General features: G+C 39.8%; 1 protein-coding gene across 6 annotated transcripts in view; it reads right to left on the reverse strand.

Annotated features, from left to right (window-relative positions):
- Nucleotides 1-25,954, reverse strand: part of AP (amyloid beta precursor protein) — a 291,200-nt gene that overhangs the window by 90,788 nt on the left and 174,458 nt on the right. For all 6 annotated transcript variants that reach the window (XM_011726341.3, XM_011726340.3, XM_011726339.3 and 3 more), the window contains one exon: nt 10,771-10,904. In XM_011726341.3, the coding sequence (XP_011724643.1) occupies nt 10,771-10,904 (134 nt within the window). The remainder of the gene's footprint in view (nt 1-10,770; nt 10,905-25,954) is intronic.

Below are 25,954 nucleotides of genomic sequence, written 5' to 3' on the forward strand. Positions count from 1 at the left end.
AAAGGGAACCTGTGGGCAAGGGGGACATGGAAGACCATCTTTGCTTTATAGATGAGATAAGCCTTGCAATATAAATATTTCAATTTCCTGCTTTGGGAATGTTCACAGTGGTGGTACTCTACCCACAATTCTTCAAGCAAGGAATCTCAAAATTAGTTTGAGATAGAAGTTCAATGCTCTACTGCAATGTGAAAACTGATTTCCCATATTACATTTACATTTTTTCCATTTTTACCTTGTACACTCAGAACCTGGACTTTAAGCTTTAAGCTGGAGGCATCCATGAAATAATTAAAGAGATTCATTTAGCTAATGAGTTGCAAATAAGCGTTACTATAAAAATTAACTCAAATTTTGATTTTCAGAACAATTTAAAAATATCCTATACCCCCACAAATAAATAAATCACCTGCACCATCCCACTAAGACTCTACTGCAAATGAATACACACTATATGTAGGCTGAGCATCTCCCTACCAACAGTGAATTTCACTGTGGAACTGATAATAGCATTACTGCTGACCCTGTACTAAGTGCTTTACAACATCTATCTAATTTAACTGATTCCTCACAACAGCTTGTGACTAGCCAGGTTAAGGTACCAGCTCAAGACTATGCAGGTAAAAAAGGGGGAGGAAAGAATATAAACCAAGATCTATGTGGTTCTAAAGATCATGTTTTTGTACCCTATGGTACCCAATTTTCCATTATAAAATAAAAAATTCATTAGGTGAGCTAAGTTTATTTACATTTAGTGACAGGAGAAAGGGGCGCTCTTAAAATGTTGCTGCTTATCTGAAAAATAAAAACCTAGGCTGGGTACAGTGGCTCATGCCTGTAATCCCAGCATTTTGGGAGGCCGAGGTGGGTGAATCACAAGGTCAGGAGATCGAGACCATCCTGGCCAACATGGTGAAACCATGTCTCTACTAAAAATACAAAAATTAGCTGGGCGTGGTGGCATGTGCCTGTAATCCCAGCTACTGGGGAGGCTGAGGCAGGAGAATCGCTCGAACCAGGGAGTCGGAGGTTGCAGTGAGTCTAGATTGTACCACTGCACTCCAGCCCGGCGACAGAGCAAGACTCCATTAAGGAAAGAAGGGAGGGAGGGAGGTAGGAAGGAAGGAAGGAAGGAAGGAAGGAAGGAAGGAAGGAAGGAAGGAAGGAAGGAAGAGTTGGGTCAGCTTTCAATTTGAAGGACTTCATTTTAAGCATATACTAAAAGTAGTAAGTTTATTTATTTATTTATTTTTTTACAATGTGATTTTTTTTTATTTTTTTAAATTTATTTATTATTATTATACTTTAAGTTGTAGGGTACATGTGCATAACGTGCAGGTTTGTTACATATGTATACTTGTGCCATGTTGGTGTGCTGCACCCATCAACTCATCATTTACATCAGGTATAACTCCCAATGCAATCCCTCCCCCCTACCCCCTGCCATGATAGGCCCCGATGTGTGATGTTCCCCTTCCTGAGTCCAAGTGATCTCATTGTTCAGTTCCCACCTATGAGTGAGAACATGCGGTGTTTGGTTTTCTGTTCTTGTGACAGTTTGCTAAGAATGATGGTTTCCAGCTGCATCCATGTCCCTACAAAGGACACAAACTCGTCCTTTTTGATGGCTGCATAGTATTCCATGGTGTATATGTGCCACATTTTCTTAATCCAATCTGTCACTGATGGACATTTGGGTTGATTCCAAGTCTTTGCTATTGTGAATAGTGCTGCAATAAACATACATGTGCATGTGTCTTTATAGCAGCATAATTTATAATCCTTTGGGTATATACCCAGTAATGGGATGTCTGGGTTATATGGTACATCAAGTTCTAGATCCTTGAGGAATCGCCATACTGTTTTCCATAATGGTTGAACTAGTTTACAATCCCACCAACAGTGTAAAAGTGTTCCTATTTCTCCACATCCTCTCCAGCACCTGTTGTTTCCTGACTTTTTAATGATCGCCATTCTAACTGGTGTGAGATGGTATCTCATTGTGGTTTTGATTTGCATTTCTCTGATGGCCAGTGATGATGAGCATTTTTTCATGTGTCTGTTGGCTGTATGAATGTCTTCTTTTGAGAACTGTCTGTTCATATCCTTTGCCCACTTTTTGATGGGGTTGTTTGTTTTTTTCTTGTAAATTTGTTTGAGTTCTTTGTAGGTTCTGGATATTAGCCCTTTGTCAGATGAGTAGATTGCAAAAATTTTCTCCCATTCTGTAGGTTGCCTGTTCACTCTGATGGTAGTTTCTTTTGCTGTGCAGAAGCTCTTTAGTTTAATGAGATCCCATTTGTCAATTTTGGCTTTTGCTGCTGTTGCTTTTGGTGTTTTAGACATGAAGTCTTTGCCCATGCCTATGTCCTGAATGGTACTACCTAGGTTTTCCTCTAGGATTTTTATGGTATTAGGTCTAACATTTAAGTCTCTAATCCATCTTGAATTAATTTTCGTATAAGGAGTAAGGAAAGGATACAGTTTCAGCTTTCTACTTATGGCTAGCCAATTTTCCCAGCACCATTTATTAAATAGGGAATCCTTTCCCCATTTCTTGTTTCTCTCAGGTTTGTCAAAGATCAGATGGCTGTAGATGTGTGGTATTATTTCTGAGGGCTCTGTTCTGTTCCATTGGTCTATATCTCTGTTTTGGTACCAGTACCATGCTGTTTTGGTTACTGTAGCCTTGTAGTATAGGTTGAAGTCAGGTAGCGTGATGCCTCCAGCTTTGTTCTTTTGACTTAGGATTGCCTTGGAGATGCGGGCTCTTTTTTGGTTCCATATGAACTTTAAAGCAGTTTTTTCCAATTCTGTGAAGAAACTCATTGGTAGCTTGATGGGGATGGCATTGAATCTATAAATTACCTTGGGCAGTATGGCCATTTTCACGATATTGATTCTGCCTATCCATGAGCATGGTATGTTCTTCCATTTGTTTGTGTCCTCTTTTATTTCACTGAGCAGTGGTTTGTAGTTCTCCTTGAAGAGGTCCTTTACATCCCTTGTAAGTTGGATTCCTAGGTATTTGATTCTCTTTGAAGCAATTGTGAATGGAAGTTTATTCCTGATTTGGCTCTCTGTTTGTCTGTTGCTGGTGTATAAGAATGCTTGTGATTTTTGCACATTAATTTTGTATCCTGAGACTTTGCTGAAGTTGCTTATCAGCTTAAGGAGATTTTGGGCTGAGACAATGGGGTTTTCTAAATATACAATCATGTCATCTGCAAACAGGGACAGTTTGACTTCTTCTTTTCCTAACTGAATACCCTTGATTTCTTTCTCTTGCCTAATTGCCCTAGCCAGAACTTCCAACACTATGTTGAATAGGAGTGGTGAGAGAGGGCATCCCTGTCTTGTGCCAGTTTTCAAAGGGAATTTTTCCAGTTTTTGCCCATTCAGTATGATATTGGCTGTGGGTTTGTCATAAATAGCTCTTATGATTTTGAGGTACGTTCCATCAATACCGAATTTATTGAGCGTTTTTAGCATGAAGGGCTGTTGAATTTTGTCAAAAGCCTTTTCTGCATCTATTGAGATAATCATGTGGTTCTTGTCTTTGGTTCTGTTTATATGCTGGATTATGTTTATTGATTTGCGAATGTTGAACCAGCCTTGCATCCCAGGGATGAAGCCCACTTGATCATGGTGGATAAGCTTTTTGATGTGTTGCTGAACCCAGTTTGCCAGTATTTTATTGAGGATTTTTGCATCGATGTTCATCAGGGATATTGGTCTACAATTCTCTTTTTTTGTTGTGTCTCTGCCAGGCTTTGGTATCAGGATGATGTTGGCCTCATAAAATGAGTTAGGGAGGATTCCCTCTTTTTCTATTGATTGGAATAGTTTCAGAAGGAATGGTACCAACTCCTCCTTGTACCTCTGGTAGAATTCAGCTGTGAATCCATCTGGTCCTGGACTTTTTTTTGGTTGGTAGGCTATTAATTATTGCCTCAATTTCAGAGCCTGCTATTGGTCTATTCAGGGATTCAACTTCTTCCTGGTTTAGTCTTGGAAGAGTGTAAGTGTCCAGGAAATTATCCATTTCTTCTAGATTTTCCAGTTTATTTGCGTAGAGGTGTTTATAGTATTCTCTGATGGTAGTTTGTATTTCTGTGGGGTCGGTGGTGATATCCCCTTTATCATTTTTAATTGCATCGATTTGATTCTTCTCTCTTTTCTTCTGTATTAGTCTTGCTAGTGGTCTGTCAATTTTGTTGATCTTTTCAAAAAACCAACTCCTGGATTCATTGATTTTTTGGAGAGTTTTTTGTGTCTCTATCTCCTTCAGTTCTGCTCTGATCTTAGTTATTTCTAGCCTTCTGCTAGCTTTCGAATGTGTTTGCTCTTGCTTCTCTAGTTCTTTTAATTGTGATGTTAGAGTGTCAATTTTAGATCTTTCCTGCTTTCTCTTGTGGGCATTCAGTGCTATAAATTTCCCTCTACACACTGCTTTAAATGTGTCCCAGAGATTCTGGTATGTTGTATCTTTGTTCTCATTGGTTTCAAAGAACATCTTTATTTCTGCCTTCATTTCGTTATGTACCCAGTAGTCATTCAGGAGCAGGTTGTTCAGTTTCCATGTAGTTGAGTGGTTTTGATTGAGTTTCTTAGTCCTGAGTTCTAGTTTGATTGCACTGTGGTCTGAGAGACAGTTTGTTATAATATCTGTTCTTGTACATTTGCTGAGGAGTGCTTTACTTCCAATTACGTGGTCGATTTTGGAGTAAGTACGGTGTGGTGCTGAGAAGAATGTATATTCTGTTGATTTGGGGTGGAGAGTTCTATAGATGTCTATTAGGTCTGCTTGCTGCAGAGATGAGTTCAATTCCTGGATATCCTTGTTAACTTTCTGTCTCGTTGATCTGTCTAATGTTGACAGTGGAGTGTTGAAGTCTCCCATTATTATTGTATGGGAGTCTAAGTCTCTTTGTAAGTCTCTAAGGACTTGCTTTATGAATCTGGGTGCTCCTGTATTGGGTGCATATATATTTAGGTTAGCTAGCTCTTCCTGTTGAATTGATCCCTTTACCATTATGTAATGGCCTTCTTTGTCTCTTTTGATCTTTGATGGTTTAAAGTCTGTTTTATCAGAGACTAGTATTGCAACCCCCGCTTTTTTTTGTTCTCCATTTGCTTGGTAAATCTTCCTCCATCCCTTTATTTTGAGCCTATGTATGTCTCTGCGTGTGAGATGGGTCTCCTGAATACAGCAGACTGATGGGTCTTGACTCTTTATCCAGTTTGCCAGTCTGTGTCTTTTAATTGGAGCATTTAGTCCATTTACATTTAAGGTTAAGATTGTTATGTGTGAACTTGATCCTGCCATTATGATATTAACTGGTTATTTTGCTCGTTAGTTGATGCAGTTTCTTCCTAGCCTCGATGGTCTTTACATTTTGGCATGTTTTTGCAATGGCTGGTACCAGTTGTTCCTTTCCATGTTTAGTGCTTCCTTCAGGGTCTCTTGTAAGGCAGGCCTAGTGGTGACAAAATCTCTAAGCATTTGCTTATCTGTAAAGGATTTTATTTCTCCTTCACTTATGAAACTTAGTTTGGCTGGATATGAAATTCTGGGTTTAAAATTCTTTTCTTTAAGAATGTTGAATTTTGGCCCCCACTCTCTTCTGGCTTGGAGAGTTTCTGCCAAGAGATCTGCTGTTAGTCTGATGGGCTTCCCTTTGTGGGTAACCCGACCTTTCTCTCTGGCTGCCCTTAAGATTTTTTCCTTCATTTCAACTTTGGTGAATCTGGCAATTATGTGTCTTGGAGTTGCTCTTCTCGAGGAGTATCTTTGTGGCGTTCTCTGTATTTTCTGGATTTGAATGTTGGCCTGCCCTACTAGGTTGGGGAAGTTCTCCTGGATGATATCCTGAAGAGTGTTTTCCAACTTGGTTCCATTTTCCCCCTCACTTTCAGGCACCCCAATCAGACGTAGATTTGGTCTTTTTACATAATCCCATACTTCTTGCAGGCTTTGTTCATTTCTTTTTCTTCTTTTTTCTTTTGGTTTCTCTTCTCGCTTCATTTCATTCATTTGATCCTCAATCGCAGATACTCTTTCTTCCAGTTGATCGAGTCGGTTACTGAAGCTTGTGCATTTGTCACGTATTTCTCGTGTCATGGTTTTCATCTCTTTCATTTCGTTTATGACCTTCTCTGCATTAATTACTCTAGCCATCAATTCTTCCACTTTTTTTTCAAGATTTTTAGTTTCTTTGCGCTGGGTACGTAATTCCTCCTTTAGCTCTGAGAAATTTGATGGACTGAAGCCTTCTTCTCTCATCTCGTCAAAGTCATTCTCCGTCCAGCTTTGATCCGTTGCTGGCGATGAGCTGCGCTCCTTTGCCGGGGGAGATGCGCTCTTAGTTTTTGAATTTCCAGCTTTTCTGCCCTGCTTTTTCCCCATCTTTGTGGTTTTATCTGCCTCTGGTCTTTGATGATGGTGATGTACTGATGGGGTTTTGGTGTAGGTGTCCTTCCTGTTTGATAGTTTTCCTTCTAACAGTCAGGACCCTCAGCTGTAGGTCTGTTGGAGATTGCTTGAGGTCCACTCCAGACCCTGTTTGCCTGGGTATCAGCAGCAGAGGCTGCAGAAGATAGAATGTTTCTGAACAGCGAGTGTACCTGTCTGATTCTTGCTTTGGAAGCTTCCTCTCAGGGGTGTACTCCACCCTGTGAGGTGTGGGGTGTCAAGACTGCCCCTAGTGGGGGATGTCTCCCAGTTAGGCTACTCAGGGGTCAGGGACCCACTTCAGCAGGGAGTCTGTCCCTTCTCAGATCTCAACCTCCGTGTTGGGAGATCCACTGCTCTCTTCAAAGCTGTCAGACAGAGTCATTTGCGTCTGCAGAGGTTTCGGCTGCGTTTGTTATTGCCCTGTCCCCAGAGGTGGAGTCTACAGAGACAGGCAGGTTTCCTTGAGCTGCTGTGAGCTCCACCCAGTTCGAGCTTCCCAGCAGCTTTGTTTACCTACTTAAGCCTCAGCAATGGCGGGCGCCCCTCCCCCAGCCTTGCTGCTGCCTTGCCGGTAGATCACAGACTGCTGTGCTAGCAATGAGGGAGGCTCCGTGGGTGTGGGACCCTCCCGGCCAGGTGTGGGATATGATCTCCTGGTGTGCCTGTTTGCTTAAAGCGCAGTATTGGGGTGGGAGTTACCCGATTTTCCAGGTGTTGTGTGTCTCAGTTCCCCTGGCTAGGAAAAGGGATTCCCTTCCCCCTTGCGCTTCCCAGGTGAGGCGATGCCTCGCCTTGCTTCAGCTCTCGCTGGTCGGGCTGCAGCAGTGAGATCGACCAGCACCGATCGTCCGGCACTCCCCAGTGAGATGAACCCAGTACCTCAGTTGAAAATGCAGAGATCACTGGTCTTCTTTGTCGCTCGTGCTGGGAGTTGGAGACTGGAGCTCAAAGTAGTAAGTTTATAAGTAATAAAAGTGCTCACACATGGTTCAGCTGCTGATTTCTATTGACTAGATGCTAGTCACGACATAGAGCAACAAAAATCTACAGGTTTAGAGTTATATGAAATATTTCATATTATATTTCATATATTTCATATAAAATATGAAAAATTGAAATTTGAAAAATATGAAAATATGAAAAATCCCAAAATCCTCTGTATTTATAAGAAAACATATAACAAAAACTACAATAAAACTTATTTAAAAAACTGCACAATTTTTAAAATTTAAAATTCTCAGGACCTGGCCCTTGCAGTGCCTCTATAGATTCTTACAAAGCAATTTTCCACTGCAGGCACAAAGGTATCAATTTCATTTGGATTGATGGATCTTCAAAGACTTGGCTGTTTCATGCAGAGAAAATGACTACTACTTAGTAGAGATTTAAGAGGCAGGCAAGTTTGAAGTTGAAAAGTCCCTAGATTTCAGCACTACAGATTATCAGATACATACTAATTTCAGGTGTCTCATATGCCTGTGACCACTGGAATCTAGTAGACAAAATTCCCTGCTCTGGGTAACATCTCTTAGGTTATATCAGATATATCTGACAACTAAAAGATGAACAAAATCTATCAAAACTCATATGAACTAAGTCACAAGTTAAATAGATGTGCTAAAAGAAAAGTTAAATTATTATTTTATCGAAGACCTGTCATATCTAAAACTAATAGAGAATTTGAAATACGTTTTCTTAATAAGATCAAAAATGACCAAGTTATACTAGGATAAAAAAACCAGGATTAAAAAACCACAAAATTTTAAAAAAATGACTAAGTGGGTCCAAGATAAATGCAAGGTTAGTAAGACTTACATGAACTTAGAGGTACTAAAAGGAGTTTACAATCCAGCTGGAAAGATAACGCAGGTGTGTCGAAAAATCACTAATAAAACCGGAGAGCAAATATTTAGAATTAAATGAAAGGTAAGGGCAATGACTGTCTGTCTCATTCTGAGTATGAAGTGGGGTGTAAGGAATGGGTGAGATGTGCCAACGTGAAGAAGGGTGGGGGGGCATTTCCAGGAGAAGTCAATGCCGAGGACAAAGGGAAGTCCAAGATGAGATGAGCAGATGGTGAGCAGAGTGGCGTGATCAGAACAGCAGTTTAACGCTGTACAGAAGGCAAGGGTAACAGTTGAGAAGGAAGAGGTGGTAGGAAGACCAGAGTCAGGGTACAGCGGTAGGCGCTGAAAATGACAAGCTGAGCATTCGGTGTTTATTTTTGTCATTGTTCTTTTTTTTAAGACTTCATGTGCCCAGAAGTGGATTTGTGAGGGCACAGGAAGCCTCTGAAAGCTTCATAAAGAAGGGAGATAGGAGGACATTTCAGTGGTAATAAGTATGATTCATAGTCCTCCAATGCTTTCGGGACAGTGCCTATGTCTTTCCTAATGAAAAATCTGATTTTTTTGGCATCAGGTGAAAACTCACTAATTCCCTGTGGTTAGCTTTCTAGTTCAATTCGCTGCTAGGTTTTCATCACGGGCAACCACTAGAACTGCACATTATATTCCAGAGCCAAAAGTATAGTGATTATAAGGCGTTTTCCCTCTTTATGTTATTATACCAAAGTAGATCCAAGTATTGTTACTCATCTGAAGGCAAAACAAACCAACAAAAAAACAAAACAAACCAAAACACAGTATCTGTGTTGTACCTTTCTAGATACATTATTAGTTATATGTTTTCAAGTGTAGGTTTTCTTATTATTCACGTGAGGCCAAGAGGTCAGGAGATGATTATCATGGAAAAGACAGTTTGTTACTCACAGCTCCCAAGAAGCCGGTATATGCCACTACAAGCAGGCTCATACGGGAAGCATCAGGGTTGGTCAGGAGGGGAACACATGAACAAGAGCTCTCTGTGGTTTTCATGGAAAGAATGCGCGAAGCAGGTAGGCACGTTTAGGACTGACTAGTTCAAATAATGGTGATGGGGCATGAGGTTTTCCCTAGTGGTCCGGTACCCGGCTCTAGGGTGATTACAGCAGGTGTATAGTGGCCCAGAGTATAAGAGGTAAGTAAAGAATATGGTTGGGAGTTAGGAGCGTTTGACTGATTGGTTTGCATGTGCAAGACATGCTCAGAGGCCATTCATTTGGCCCTGGCAGGGAGGAATCTTCTGGGGTCAACAGGGACCCAGATCAGAAATTACAGGAAAGCAAGATTAATTGTCTACTAAAGACTGACTATGGTCTTAGAAAATATGCAGCAGTCTCATTCATAAATTGCATTTAATGTCTCTCAACAGACCTTTTAAGTATCTAAGTATGACAAAAATTTCTCCTATCTTCTGATATTTGCCACAGAATATTAACACTAAAAATGAATGGCTTACTTTAACCTGAGATCTTTATTCATTCACTTATATGTCCAACTTTTTTTTTTTTCCCCACATTCACTCCCAGGTTTGTAGACTACAAATTGAAAAAGTGACTGGAAAATAATATGCCCATATTTGTTGATTGAATGAATGAATGAGGAATCTGAGCAAGGGCTAAAATTCTCTGTATTATCAAACTCCAATACAACATCCAGTGCCTGGTAGTAGACATAGCTTAAATTGTAGTTGATAGTATAGATAATATAGATAGTATATATGGATTAGCCATGTTTTAGACACAAGTTATTTTTCAATTTGCTTAATTAAGGATCTGCTAAAAAAAAAAAAAAAACCAAACCAAACCAAACCACGGTTTTTTTTTTTCCCCCAGCAAAGTATAGTGAAAGCAGTACCGTACTACGAGCAAGAAAGGCCTGGATTCTAAATGTTGTCTCTGGCTCACTGATTTTGCTTTGTGCTAAAATGGGAAGCCACTCTTTGAACCTCTATTCCATTATGTATCACTTAGGAGACTAGATGAAATAATCACTATGGTTCAGCTCAGTTTTAAGTCTCTATGATTCTGTAGACTGTAAACAATGGTAGGTTCACAATTATAACAGTCTGGGATTTAATACAGAAACTCATCTTTACTAAAGAGAAAAATGCTCTTAGATGGATTTTAATTTACAATATGTTGATTACAGGTACTACATATATACAGAATAATAATGCCAAGTACCTTTCTTCACCAGAGAGAATGTTATGGACACCATTTAATTTGTGCTTACAAAATCCAACTATACTTGGATCCTTCTTAGGCAGCATGTTCATGGAGGATGCAAAAAACTCACAAACTGTGCCCACACAGTAAACATTTAAAATTAGAACTCTGCATCTTTAAAGATCTTGATAAAGCCAGCAGGCCCGTGGGGGAGACTGAGGTTTCCTGATATCGTAGGGCTGAATGATGGAAGTGCCAGACTTACCTGGGACATTCTCTCTCGGTGCTTGGCCTCAAGTCTCTCTTTGGCTTTCTGGAAATGGGCGTGTTCATTCTCATCCCCAGGTGTCTCAAGGTACTTGTCAACGGCATCAGGGGTACTGGCTGCTGTTGTAGGAACTATAAAGTAGAAGAGAAGGAGGTTTGAGGAAAAAAACAAAAAAACAAAAAAACACCAACAACAGAATATCCACTTGTTTAAAAGAAAGCCATATTTTCAGTTATTTCTCGGAACAGAGAATTTAGTAAAGCAGCGCATACAAGACGTTAATGCTGTTTAAGAGAACACCATGAGACACTGTGCAGCACAGTAAGGATGTGTTTCATCATTCCCAAGTACAGAATGAAGGAAAAATCTTTAAAATGGTCCACTTTGCAATATAGTATTAGAGTTCTTTACGAAACAAGCATGCAAAGAGCAAAAACAGTTGGTGCTGGATAGACACGTTTTTCCAAATCCCCATGCTTTCCTGAATTCATATTTTGCAACTCTGAAAGTAAATGATGATATCATCAATATCATACATTCAGACTCCTGCAGAAACCAAAGATAACTGTAATTAGCCTGTTGTAGAATAACTGCACCCCAGAGAAAAGGTAAATTGTATGATGTATTTTAGATAACTTAACTACAAAGACAACCTTTATGAGACAGTATGTGAAACTCCACACACAAAAAAATCAATAAACACATTTTTGAATCACAAAAGGACCTTTCTGCCTTCACAAATTTGACACTAGTCAATGAATTCATTATGCCAGTTGTCAAAAAGTGATTTCTATTTTGAATTCAACCAATACTGCTAAGCAATATTTGAACTGCAACATACACTGCTATATTATGTGAAAACATAAATACCTATAAAATTCAAGAGTACACTATAAAACAAAAATGTCTTAACTCATGAGCCAAGTGAATTATAATACCTATAGAAGCAATTTTCCAAAAGATTAGTAATGACTAGTGAGAATTCAGAGTATTTATGAGCTTAAAAGAAAAAAGGATTTTGACTTAAGAAGAAGCATATTTAACATAAAAAATGAAATGAGATGTTTTCACTATCTTTTTAGGTCAAATCAATTGTTTCATTCAAAAGGTTATTCAAATATCACGAATGTTCCAAGTATTCCTATCAAATTATTAATACTTGTGTATTACATTTGGGATATAATACCTCAAAGAGGACTTGAATGAGAAGAATTTATAGCTAAGTCATTTTGAAACTAAACTTTAAGTTAAATACGTTTTCTACATCCTTCAAGAAAATGTCTGGAATCTTAATCCAAAGTCTTCAAAGATATTAACTAAAACCGGAAGGCTGTTCAATAATTAAACAGTATCTTTCATTTTAAAGAGCAACATTCGTTTTGATTTTTTCCCTCCACTTCAATCCTGATTAATAATCATTTTTCAAAAAATATAAGCAGTTGAGTGTCTATCCAGATGTTGCTTTCAAGTGGAAGGAAGGAGGCAGGGCATATTCCTGGTGCCTTTACACAGCTGCCCCTATCTTCTCTGTAGCAAATGAGGGAGTGGTGTTCCTTCTCACATTGGCAGCAACAGGGAGAAGGAAGGAAGGAAAGAGCCATGTGGGGGCTTTGCAATTAAGCACATTTGGATTTGAATTCCATTTCTTTTTCAGATCGGCTGTGACCTGGGGCAGGAAACTTAAGCACTCCATGTTCCAGTTTCTTTATCAAGTGGTGATAACATGCCACACGATATGATAGGAGTGCTGGGAAAATGAGATACCATACCACATGTAAGTCATCTGGCAGACAGGGTGACACGCAGCAGAGCTCATACATATTAGCGGCCTTGCCTCCTCCTCTGCTTATTACATCCTGCTCAAATCTTAGAGCTAATGCTAACCAAGGGAAAGTTCTGCTACTTTTATTCAAAGCCACTGAAAATGTTTTGGTAGGAGGGCGCAATAATAAAGAAAGAAAGAAAAAAGAAAAGGACAAATTTAAAAATTGAGGAAAAAAACCCAAAAGAAAATATAAACATTAACAAAAAACAAAATAGAACCACTGAAAATGAATTACACACAGGATCACAGAGTGCAACCTACAGGAAAAGTAATATGTATTTTTCAAAAAATGTTAGGGGTAGCCCACATAAAAAAGGTCGAAAGTATCAAAAATAAGTACATTGTTAATTTGTAAGATCGAAACAATAATTTTGAATATTACATCCTTTTCGAAAAAAAGGTAAATGTTTTTCTCCATTGCTTCAAGCAAACCAGTATGCAAGTAGTTTTTTTTAACTTAATCATTAAGTCAATGAATCCCAACTTGGAATGAACGTGGTATTTAGCATTCAAAATGTTTCCCCTGCTTCAGTCATTTTCTCACCTTAACTGGTAGAGCTCAAATGAGAACAAGTTAAAGTAAAAGCAGAAAACAAAACAATAACATTATTTTGCATAGCCCAATCTGGCAGAATGACATGTTTAGGCACACCGTATTTTATGTTTGAAACAAATGAAAATGTATAAATATTTGGGGTTATATTCCCTGATGAAGATAGTCATCTGGCTGTAACTGTTGTAACTATAACATAAGCACCCCTTTGGAAAACTAGAATCATAAAACTTACTATGTAAGAAGGAAGTTTTTTCAGCTCCTATGGTTTGCAAACACTGTCTACTGTATAAAGGAAAGAAGATAGACACTATAATCTGAATCACTATAATCACACTGGCCTAAGTAGAAATGCATGTAGCAATATAATAAGAGAATAACTATGGAACGTGAATGTGCGGTATGTTTAATACGACTGAGGATATTTAAAAGGATAAAAATCTTCTTTTTAGGCACACGGAAATAAATACGAATACTATACTACCAATTTATTCCATTGAATCCAGAAATACTTCTGTGGTAATTAATTTTCCCTGCCAACTTCATTGGGCTACAGGGTGCCCAGATTAAGCATTGTTTCTGAGTGTGTTTGTGAGGGTGCTTCTGGATGAGATTAGCATTGGAACTGGTGCACTCAGTAAAGTAAATCACCCTCTTCAACATGGGCAGGCATCACCCAATCTGCTGAGGGTCTGAAATCAAAAGGGCAGAGGATGGAGCAGTTCATCCTTTTTATTTCCTGGCTGCCTGAGCCAGGATATTGGTCTTCTCTTGCCCCTGGCCTGAAATGTACACCATTGTCTTCCCTGGTTCTCAGGCCTTTAGATTCGGACTAAGTCATACCACCAGCTCTCCTGGGTCTCCAACTTGCAGATAACAGATCATGGAACTTAGCCTCCATAATCGTTGTGTGAGCCAATTCTGCATAATCAATCTCTTCCTATACGTATATACCTATTGGTCCTGTTTCTCTGGAGAACCCTGAGCAATACAATTTCTCTTCAAGTAAATGTTTGTTAACGGTCCAGTTACTTCCCATAGTTGAGGAAGCTGTGTCTCTTTTAATCTGTAACTCAAATTTTTATTTTTTCAGCCATTCATACAATCCCCCATCTCAATTAGTGTGAAATTATCCTATATTCATATCAACCAGCAAACCAGATTACTGTCTAGTCAAGCGGAGAAGGATAACATATGCTGATATTGTTAAATGAATTTAATAGTTTATGACTACTGCTCTGCAGCTGCTGAGGAGGAAGGAGAGAGCAATTTTACGGTGGAGTATGTCCAGAGAGCTCGCCTTCTATTTCGTGAATATCCTTATGTCCTAAAGAGATTAAATTCATAGGACTGACTACCATTTTGTGATTACGTCCACAGAAGGCCGGAGACACGTGTGCCCTATGTCCTCACCCATCAAGGTACTTCCTTTTGGGAAGGGAGTGGGGCTCAAGGAATGTCAGGATGTCACAGGACGTCACAAGACACAGAGGGAACAGGAAGCTGTCTATCAGCAGGTCACTGATATATTTAAGGTACTTAAAACACAGGTCACTGTCACCACTTAGAAAGTGGAAACAAACTGGCTTTGGGAGGGTTTATTTCTGTTTTGCATTTTTAACTATCACAGAGCAGTTTATCCTGCTCACAGACCTATGAGGTTCCACAGAACGTCTGATAAAGGCTAGGATTTCGGCCGGGTGCGGTGGCTCATGCCTGTAATCCCAGCACTTTGGGAGGCCAAGGTGGGCGGATCACCTGAGGTTGGAAGTTTGAGACCTGCCAGATTAACACAGAGAAACCCTGTCTCTACTTAAAAAAAAAAAAAAAAAAAAAAAAAAAAAAAAAAAAAACAATTAGCCAGGCTTGGTGGCGCACGCCTGTAGTCCCAGCTACTCGGGAGGCTGAGGCAGGAGAATCACTTGAACCTGGGAGGTGGAGGTTGCGGTGAGCTGAGATCGCGCCACTGCACTCCAGCCTGGGCAACAAGAGCAGAACTCCGTCTCAAAAAACCAACAAACTAACTAACTAACTACAGGCTAGATTTCCATGTTGGTCAAATGAATAACAGCCTCTTTTCATTAGAGTCCTCCATGCTAGGCATCTTCTATGTGTTCTCGTTTAATACATGGGAAGAAAAAATTACCCTATTTTATTGTGTAGAGGCAAAACACTGCCATTAAACATACTTATTTGCATCCCTAAACACACACAAATAAAGTTTCTTAAGATTGGGTAAACCATAAAAAGGCTGTAAAGCTAATTTTAGGGCAGTAAAGGGCTAATCCATCCACATGCTGGGGCACTGGAAAGGGTTTTTGTTGTTTTGTTTTGTTAATGAGCAACACAACTTGGCTAAACAACATATGCTTTGTTACGATGGCTTGTTTTCTATGAAACAGCTGTTCCTGCCCCAAACACTATCTGGCAAATGACCTTCAACAGAAGTTGGGTCATAAAGCAGGGATCAAGTGAAAAGAGCCCACAGTGCTGGAATATGGAGGATGGAATACGGAGGACGTTCTGGCCTTAGGCCCCTCCGCCAACCTGGTCACTCATGCCTTCTGCAAGCAAGCTGGCTGGGTATGTTCCCCTTTCCGCGGAAAACGACTTAAAATGAGACAAAACTCAGGGGTCAATATCCTTAGCTCTAGGTTTTGACCTCTAGATGCCTAGACGTTAGCAGCACTACCAACATCACATTCACAAGCTTTTAACTTTTTAAATGACCTTTGTATTTATTTTATTTTAGTCTCCTAACACAGCCTTGTAGACCATGGCAGGCTATTACCTCCCTTCCTTTTAATAGTGATCATGTGTATCTAAACACTCATAACAAATGAAAAAATCTAACTGCAAAAGCAGTTCCAATTCCCAGTGCATTACTGCTTCAAGGTGAACATTTGCTTCCAAATATACAGTGGTACTCTGGATGACTTACGCCTTCTACATAAGCCACATCCTTATTCTTTCCCACAGTGGGAAGTCAGAGGTATCAAAGCGGCTGAGACAGCAGCTCTGACGTGGACAAACTATCCTGCCTTTAGTGAGCCTGTTCATTTTTTTATTTCTCCAGCCCGCCAACATTATAGCCCTTACTATATGTGAGGCACATGGGAGAAACCAATGAGAAAAACATGAAGGCCCTGGTCCTGGTGGCATTATATTCTAGGGACAGAAACAATTACTGCAAGACTTTTTAAAAAGCCAGTAAGTCATACTGTTAATATGTGATTTGTATTATGGAGAAAAAGAGGAAAAAGAAAAATAGAGCAGAGTTCAGAAGGACTGGGAGAGCTGAGGGGAGAGGGGAAAGGTAGACCTCAGTAAGTAAATGACCAGGCAGAGTCTTAAGTGAAGAGGTGACATTCAGATCTTCCCAGCTGGCTGCCGGAAGAACATGGCAGGCAGATGACAAAACTAGCCTGGAAGCCCTAAGAGTTGAGGCTGGCTGGCAAATTCCACGAGACCCGCATGGCCAGAGCTGAAGAAGCAACAGAGGAAGTAGTGGGAGAGGCAGGGAAGAGATGGGGGATATCATGTACAACCTTGAAGCCACAGTAAGGATTCTGAAGGACCAGTGTGGGCTGTTTGAGGGGGAGTATATGTGATGGGGTGTTTTGTTGAAGGATCACTCTGGCTGCTATGGGACAACAGCAGAAGGAAGATCTTTTAAGAGGAGAAGACAAGCTGGGTGCAGTGGCTCACGCCTGTAATCCCAGCACTTCGGGAGGCTGAGGTGGGCGGATCACCTGAGGTCGGGAGTTTGAGACCAGCCTGACCAACATGGAGCAACCCTATCTCTACTAACAATACTACAATTAGCTGGGCATGGTGGCGGCGCCTGTAATCCCAGCCACTCGAGAGGCTGAGGCAGGAGAATCGCTTGAACCAGGGAGGCGGAGGTTGTGGTGAGCCAACATTGTGCCACTGCACTCCAGCCTGGGCGAAACTCTGTCTCAAAAAAAAAAAAAAAAAAAAAAAAAAAAGAAGACAAAGATGAAGATGACGGTGGCTTGGAGCGGGGTGGCTGTCATAGGAAGTTGTTGTCCTCAGCCCCCTTCCCACACGAGAATGGTCAGATTCCCTTCTTTCTCTCACACCAAAATGCTGTTACCTCAGGGAACTGAGTATGAAAACGGGAGAAACTGCTTCCACATGTGCGTGAGGGCTCCTTTCGATTTTAATACTGATACATGGATGCTTGTCACAATACTGCCACTTCACACTGTAATCTATTCTCAATACCTGCCAGAGCTCTGTTTTCTGGGGCGAAGTAAAATGGCAGGTTAGCTTTCAGTTTATTCACGAACGCTGATGCTGCATGCAACGTTCCTGTCACAAAATGCTCCTCCATCACTGGCGCCAAGACAGCAATGAAACATTTCCATACCTGTGCTTCCTCTGAGAAAATTGTTACCATTTGAAGGGAAGTTACTTCAAAACTGGGTGAAACCTGCTAACATCTTCAGGACGAGGCAGAAATCACTCTCCTAGCCTGTATGAAGACTCCTCAGAAGATAATCTAATAAGTTGAACTGCACACGCACCGATTTACTTCATTTTAGTTCCGATTTTATAATCGCTGCAGAGTACTCCCTTTCATATTCATACTAATGTGGTATTTCACATTCAAACAAGAATGTGGGGTCAAAATTAAAGACACTGGGAAAGATTGCCCCTATCATTTTGATATTCATTTGTTTCCTCAGTCTCTGGGGTGACACACAGTTTTACAGTCACAATGGGCTCAGGACACAAAAGAGAAAACAACCCACCTTCAAACAGCAATGACCATGGCCACCTCCAACAGGCCAGAGGGCCCAATGCTTCCCTAAACAAAGGCTTATGAATGGCATTCAGTCGATATATTAATGTTAGATTCTAACAAGAAAATTGGTTTAGTCTCCTTTCATCAGCAGAAAAGCAATTTATCTCTATAGCACTGATAACAGAAGATTAAAACAAATTAAGACCTATATAAATCATTGCCTTATCATTGAAAATGCTATTTGATACAGACCTAGCAAGGTTGTCACTTGAGATGGCTATAATTTAGGAGAGGAGACAAGGGGGATCATTTATATATGGGTGAAATAGAAACCTGTTAGCGTTTATGTGAAAATTTAATCTTGAAACATGGTAGAGCTTTCCGAGTGCCACCCCAACTTAAAAAAAAAGTGTCTCTCCATTTTTCTAATTTTAAAATAGCTAAAACTCCTAACGCATTCTAAATTCAAATATTTATCCTACCCACTAAGTCCAAGATAGAAGAGCCATTTATAACAAGAAAATACAGTTTGTGATCCTCCGGTGTAATATCAGACTCTTTTAAAAACAAAATAACAACAACAAGAAGAAGAAACAAAGGCATTCTCCCCCTAATAAGCCCCTGTATTATAATTTTACAGCCAGTGCAATCATAGTTGGTGGAGAACACTATCAATGCAACGTGTGGACATAAGGTAATACAAATGTAATCTATGATGTGTTTACTCTAGTCAAGCTACATTTCTTTTTCATGTCCATGGACACATACTGACATGGGAATTTTTTCAAATATATGAACTGAATGTGAAAGAATGAATGCTGGCGTTATTTTTTATTAACGTCTATTCTCTATTCAGCACCACACACTAAAACTTAAAAGCAACCTCAAGTATGAATCTAAAAAATATACGTGAAGCAATAGCAATAATAACTGGCATTCAGAATGGGTTAACCTTAGGGTATTGTTTTTTGTCAATTTGTCAGAAGCTATTCTTGACTTCATTAATGGAGGCACATAAAGAAATAATCTGTCATAGCTGCTCAACACTCAATAGATGAGTTCAAAAAGTCACAATCTTCAATATTGTCCACTTTCATATAAATAGTAGCAGTAAAAGCAGATGGAACTGTTAACCTCTATGGGGGTCTTAAGGATAAAGTTGATTTCATTTTACCCCAGACTTTCAGAGCAATCTTCTCCCACACTTGTATATTTTACTTTATATTGTTATTTATTTCTATGACATATCTGGGTCTCATTTCATCAATAAAATTATCAAGTTATTGAAAGCCAGTACTCAGATTCCTTTGCTGGTGTCCCTCAAAATACCTGGCCTAGCACATCCTGGACTCCAAAATAACTGCTGCACAGTTCACAATTGCAAAGATATGGAACCAACCTAAGGGCCCATCGCCCAATGAGTGATAAAGAAAATGTGGTATATATACTCCATGGAATACTACTGGGCCACAAAAATCACAAAATAAAAGTCTTTTGCAGCAATTTGGATGGAGCTGGAGGCCATTATTCTAAGTGAAGTAATCAGGAATGGAAACACAGTATGTATTCACTTATAAATTGGGAGCTAAGCTATGATTATGGAAAGGCATGCAGAGTAGCATAATGGACATTGGAGACTCAGAATGAGGGTGAGTGGGAAGGAGGTGAGGGATAAAAAACTACATATTGGGTACAATGTACACTACTCAGTTAATGGGGACACTAAACTCTCAGACATCACCATCATACACTTCATCCACGTAACCGAAAGCCACTTGTACCCCCAAAGCTATTGGAAAAAAAATTAAAATTAAAATAAAAAAACCTGCTGTATTAAACCAAGGATCGGCTTGCTGGCTACATTTTTTTTTTCTTTTCCCTTGAGATAGAGTCTCGCTCTTGTCCCCCAGGCTGGAGTGCAGTGGTGCGATCTCGGCTCACTGCAACCTCCGCCTCCTGGGTTCAAGTGATTCTCCTGCCTCAGCCTCCCGAGTAGCTGGGATTATAGGCGCGCACCACCACATCCACTAATTTTTGTATTTTTAGTAGAGATGGGGTTTTACCATGTTGGCGAGGCTGGTCTCGAACTCCTGACCTCAGGTGATCTGCCTGCCTTGGCCTCCCAAACTGCTGGGATTACAGGCGTGAGCCACTGCACCTGGCTACTGGCTACCTTTATAAAAGTAGTATTATTGGAACACATCCTTGTGTATTTGTTTACTTATTGTCTATTGTTGCTTTCATGCTACCACTGCAGAGTTAAGTAGTTATGACAAACTGCATGACCTACAAAGCCTAAAATCTATAATATGGCCTTGTATGAAAAATATTTGCTGACTGCTTTATTAAACTATCTACTTACCCTCTTCTGGCAAATAGCTAAACAACAGACCACATAAATAACGAGCATTCTTTTACCACAGGTAGAACATCCCTAATCTGAAAATCCGAAATGCTCCAAAATCTGATCTTTTTTGAGTAGCAACACCTTTGTTCTCTCACAGTGCAATGTACACAAACTTTGTTTCATGAACAAAATTAGCAAAAATACTGTATAAGGCCAAGCATGGTGGCTCATGCCTGTAATCAAAGTACTTGGGGAGGCCGAGGCTGGTGGATCACTTCAGGTCAGGAGTTCAAGACCAGCCTGGCCAACATGGTGAAATCCTATCTCTACTAAAAAACACAAAAATTAGCTGTGTGTGGTGGCAGGTGCCTGTGATTACAGCTTCCCCTGAGAGGCTGAGGCAGGGGCATCTCGAACCTAGGAGGCAGAGGTTGCAGTGAGCCAAGTTCACGCCACTGTACTCCAGCCTGGGCAACAGAGCGAGACTGTCTCAAAAAAAAAAAAAAGAAAAAAAAAAAGTATAAAATTACCTTCAGACTTTTGTACAAGGTGTACATAAAACATAAATGAATTTCATGTTATCTCATCATGAATACATCAACATTCCCAAATCCAAAATCTGAAGCACCTCTGGTCCCAAGCATTTCAGAGAAGAGATATTTAACTTGTATTCAAAGTAAATGGCCCTTCTTTTTAAAAAATGCTGAGCTGGGCCGGGTGCAGTGGCTCACGTCTGTAATCCCAGCACTTTGGGAGGCCGAGGCGGGCAGATCACGAGGTCAGGAGATCGAGACCATCCTGGCTAACACGGTGAAACCCTGTCTCTACTAAAACTTCAAAAAATTAGCCAGGCGCAGTGGTGGGCACCTGTAGTCCCAGCTGCTCAGGAGGCTGAGGCAGGAGAATGGCGTGAACCCGGGAGGCAGAGCTTGCCGTGAGCCGAGATCGTGCCACTGTACTCCAGCCTAGGCGACAGACCGTCTCAAAAAAAAAAAAAAAAAGCTGAGCTGCTAAGCAATCCAGTTCCTTTAAATTTTAGGGTCATCTCTAATTATTATGGCTTTGAGGAAAAAATCATTTTTCTCATCTAAGCATTTCCAGAAACCAAAGATTTGGCTTTTCACACTTGTTAATCTGATAGAATTTACTGGCAATGATGTGACATATAGTTTAATTCACCATCACATCTTTTAATGCTTTAATTGTTCTCCCTCCCTAGGTTGGTTGGGGAGCAAAGTGTAAGCCCAGGTTGTCCAATCTAATTTGGCAGTTTTAGTTCCAATGGTATTGCAGAATGTACTAATGGGAACTAATATTTGCTACTGCACAGTGAAAAGAACAAGAATACTGTGATTAAGAACAATAGTTCGAATTTGGCCAAAGATTAAATGGCCTAGGCATTCAGACTTCTGTCTATGGCTCCTGTCTTTACAACGACCCTGGGGTTAAGGTGGCATATTCCATTCAAAGGCTGCATGGTGAGTTATCTACGATTTGCAAATTATGAGCTTCTGCAGCAACAAACTTGGAACTTGGGAATGGTTCTTGGGGATGGAACTTGGGGATGGTTCTTGGGGAGGGAACTTGGGACCTGATTTGTTAAGTTCCAATTTTTTTCATATTCTCTGGAAGTGTACCAGTCTGCTTCATGTCATCTGGACCATTTTGATGTGCCTAGAAATCAGTATTTTTCCCTCCCTCAATCCTGCATGGGGTCAGATCTATAGCTCTGTACACACCCTAAGGCCATAAACATAATCCTAAAGTACAAATAACCTGTGTAGCAAAACTATAGGGCATCTCTACAGATGGTTATGCTCCAGCATATCCTGGGATTCTAGGAAACTAAGATGAAACAGACAGGAGAAACGGTGGGGCATAGGTGAACCATGGACTTCCAACTAAGGGGTTTGCTGGTTTCTCTTCTGCTGCCACAGTAGCTTACATTCGAGCAGAAAAACTACGAGATCTTCAATACTATAGTCAGAACAGCAACAGCAACTTCCACCTTATCTTGCAAATATTGAGAGCTTGGACATTAGTCTAACAAATTCAATTTCAAACGTCTGTCGAGAATCAGAGGATACTGACATTCTAACATTTCAACATGCCCCCAAATTTGTGGAAAGTACACCTGTTTACACCAGGATAGTTCTATCTCTGAGTCAGACGTGGGGAAACTACTACTCCAGAACAGGATTCTCAACCAGAATGTGATTCCCCCGGGCACATTTAGCAAAGTCTAGAGACATTTTTAGTTATCACAGCTGGAGTTGTGTTAATGGCATTTAGTGGGTAGGGGTCAGGGATGCTGCTAAACGCTCTGTATGCATAGGACAGACTCCTAAAATAATTATCTGGATCAAAATGTCAATAGTGCTGTGGTTGAAGAACCTTGGTTTAGTTGTTTGTACCACATGTCAGTGCAAATGAAGGAGCCAGAGATGGGTCACACTTTGGCCAGATCACAGGGTGCAATCTGCTGACTGAAAATCAGCATGATGCTCTTTGAGAGATTAAATGCCATTAAGAAGTTGGTCTGTTTGCCTTTTGGGAACCAATCTGATGGAGACAACACTAGAAAAAATGGTCACACTCTCATATTTGAAATATAAATGAATCAACAAATATTTATATAATTGTATTGTTTACAAATACTACATTTTGAAGGTTAAATGTTAAACTTTTGCACTGTCCTAAACCCAAATGGGCAAGTGCAAAACTAATGTCAGAAATTAACTCAGCTATAAGACTCTTTATCCCAAATGAGAAAGGATTTTTTTTAATGATTTGAATTCCTATGTTCATGAATAAAATGAAAGCTCTCAGCCTTATATTTGTAGTTTAGATTTTCATTTACAATAACAACAACAATAAAATATGTCCCTAAAATTGCAATGCTCAAAATCAGTTTTTATGACAAAAGTTTGAAACCTAGAAATGCTTGATTTGTGGCAAATTATTGTTTTTATAATGCAGACCATCATACATTTTCTCCCTAAGTGTAATCTTACATCAGTTCAACTGAAGAGCTTTTTCTATCTCCTTTCACATTTATTATTTGCCTAGAAGCAGCTTAGACTGAGCAACCTGTAAAACCAACCACCTTTGTGCAGAAATATCACCCAATTAGCCCTAGATTGATGAAGGAGCAAAGTCAAGTCCAAGTGCCCAGTCTAACAGGCTTGCTTACCTTCTAGTTCAGCTCCTTTGCTCTGAATTGAGTCTGCCATCTGCATCTGACCTCCAGATGACCATGACTTTTTCAAATCAAATGTGCAGTTTGCTATAAATAAGACCACATAGCTGCACAGGCTATAAATAACTAGAAATTATATGTTTTCTTCCTTGTCTGTTGGTACTAGTGCTGCTAAACCCCTCACTTGCTGTGATTGAATAGTCTCTGTAGGTAGACAAGAAAATATAGCTGCCCAAATCACTTCATCTTCCTAGAATGGAAAGGTGTCAGGATCCCAAACACACTGCAAGTAGATGAAGAAAATTACTGGGAAGGAGAAAATTACAAAAGAGACTTTCAGTATCTGTTTGGAATGGCGGATGATGAAAGTGGTAGTTATGTGTACTGCATGAAAATAAATTTATCCAACAATGATGCTTGTTTCCATCAGTTATTAAAAATGGAAAAATAGAATTCTTATAAATGCTAAAATGAAACTTAAGAGAAAAATAATCAGTTTTGTAAAAGAATGGGAAAGACATTTGATTTACTGATGCGTGCTATATTCATGGCATTTAGGAAAAAACGCTAACATTCTTCATCCTCTTTTCACTGTTTGCTGTATTCTTAAAATGTGCTTCTGAATCGCAAATGTGATTTTACCAACCTGCAAAACAATGTCAGAACCAAATGCTTAGCCATTTGGTGTGGAGTGCAGCCAAAATGTCATTTGGGTTTCAAGCCTGGTCCTGCCATGTTCGATGGCTTGGGACAAGTCACTAGGCTCTTGAAGCCTCATTTTTTCTCATATGTACAAAAGGAATGAGGAAAACGCCCACAAAGTGTTCTGAAGAAAAATAAATGATCTGTGAAAACGCTTGGTACAATACAACTTACCATGCGTACCTATGTATTATCAATACTACAGTGGACGGGCTAGAGCTTTTTCCTAGTCTGTGTCAACCCACTCGCTGTACTTACACTGTTTTTAGAGAAAAACCCTTTTTTCACAATAGCAAAAGAAATGTGTACATTGCAGCAGTACAAACCACATCCTTCAAAAGTCATACATAACGTGAATTATTCTGAATATTTTATGGAGGCCATTAAAAAGCTTTCCAGTTTAGGATGCAATCTTTTTTAAAATACATAATCACCCGTCTATAATTTATCATCTTTGAAAAAGATAACTGGCTTCATCAATTTTGAGATGAGGGTTTTCTTTTTTTTTTTCAGGATAATGTACATAAATGCTAATTTTAATTATAAAATATCTAAGCTACAACTGAAATTGTGTCTCTTCTTCCAGCAATCATAAGCATAAATGGTATAGATCATCCCTAAGCTAACACTGGATAAATCTATTTCTGGATGGAATCCAAATTCAAATATGAATACTAAAACCACGTTTTAAAACTAAGTTAGGCTGATGGTACAACTGAAATAAAAACAAAACATAAGACACTAAAGGCCTGCAGTGACAGGACAATGCATTTCTTTATAGAAGGCTCTTTCTCTACTTCCTAGTCAGAAGTTGAGAACCTCTAACCTACCACTATGTCTTCCGGGAGAGGAGAAAGAGGGGTTCCTAATGTCTAAAAGTGACCCTTCATGAAGTTGAAACCGGGTCTTACAACACAAATAATTGAAATCTGTGCATACGAATTAGCCCATGTACTACGATACATGAATATTAAGTATTTTTTCTGAGGAAACAAGTTACTCATGCATTATAGTCTCTTGTTAAATCATGGCATCTTGATGTAACTGAGTACTCTATTTTAAAGATCTTTCTTTCTTCCTTTCTTTTCCTTCCAGTTTTAGTAAGGAAATGGTAACCTTTGCTCTCTTTCTTCCCACTAGGCACTCCCGGCACAGCGCTCCCCTTATCTAATTACGCTTATAATTCTTATTAAAATTATTAATGCTTGCTTAGAACTTCCACTGACTGAGTTAGGCACCTGCAGAATTCTCCCTCATCAGGAGATCACCTCAAGGCTGCAGTTAATTTACAACCCGATTGTGCCTGGGATGCACCAGCCCACTTACCGAACTGGATAATAACTCAAGTCTTTGGAACAAGTCCCGTATAGCAGCACCTCCTCACCCCTCCTTCATGCCCTGCATTCCAAGCTTCCCTTTTTAAGCCTTTGTTTTTTAATCCAAAATTTGAGATGGTTGCTTTAACGCAAGAGCCTGGACCATTTCCCCACTGCTAGTTTTGCAAAGTAAAGTCACTTTCCTTCCACTGCACCTAGCCCTTGTTCTTCGGTTCTGCAAGCAGTAAGAAGCGGAGCCTGCTCTCAGTTACACTGATAGCTTTTAGGAAATAAAATAGTTAATGGCAAATACAATACAATGATGTTGTCCCTATAATATTCAATAAAACCGGACTAAATAAAAAGGAAATTGGTCAGAAACAGAAGAAACTTGGTCAATGATGTTCTTAGCCCGACATCTCAAGCTGTCTGGCAAAAATGAGATGTAATTATAAGCAAGGTAATGGG

This window comes from Macaca nemestrina, chromosome 4 (assembly GCF_043159975.1).
Source record: "Macaca nemestrina isolate mMacNem1 chromosome 4, mMacNem.hap1, whole genome shotgun sequence".
In the NCBI taxonomy this organism is placed as follows: Eukaryota; Metazoa; Chordata; class Mammalia; order Primates; family Cercopithecidae; genus Macaca; species Macaca nemestrina.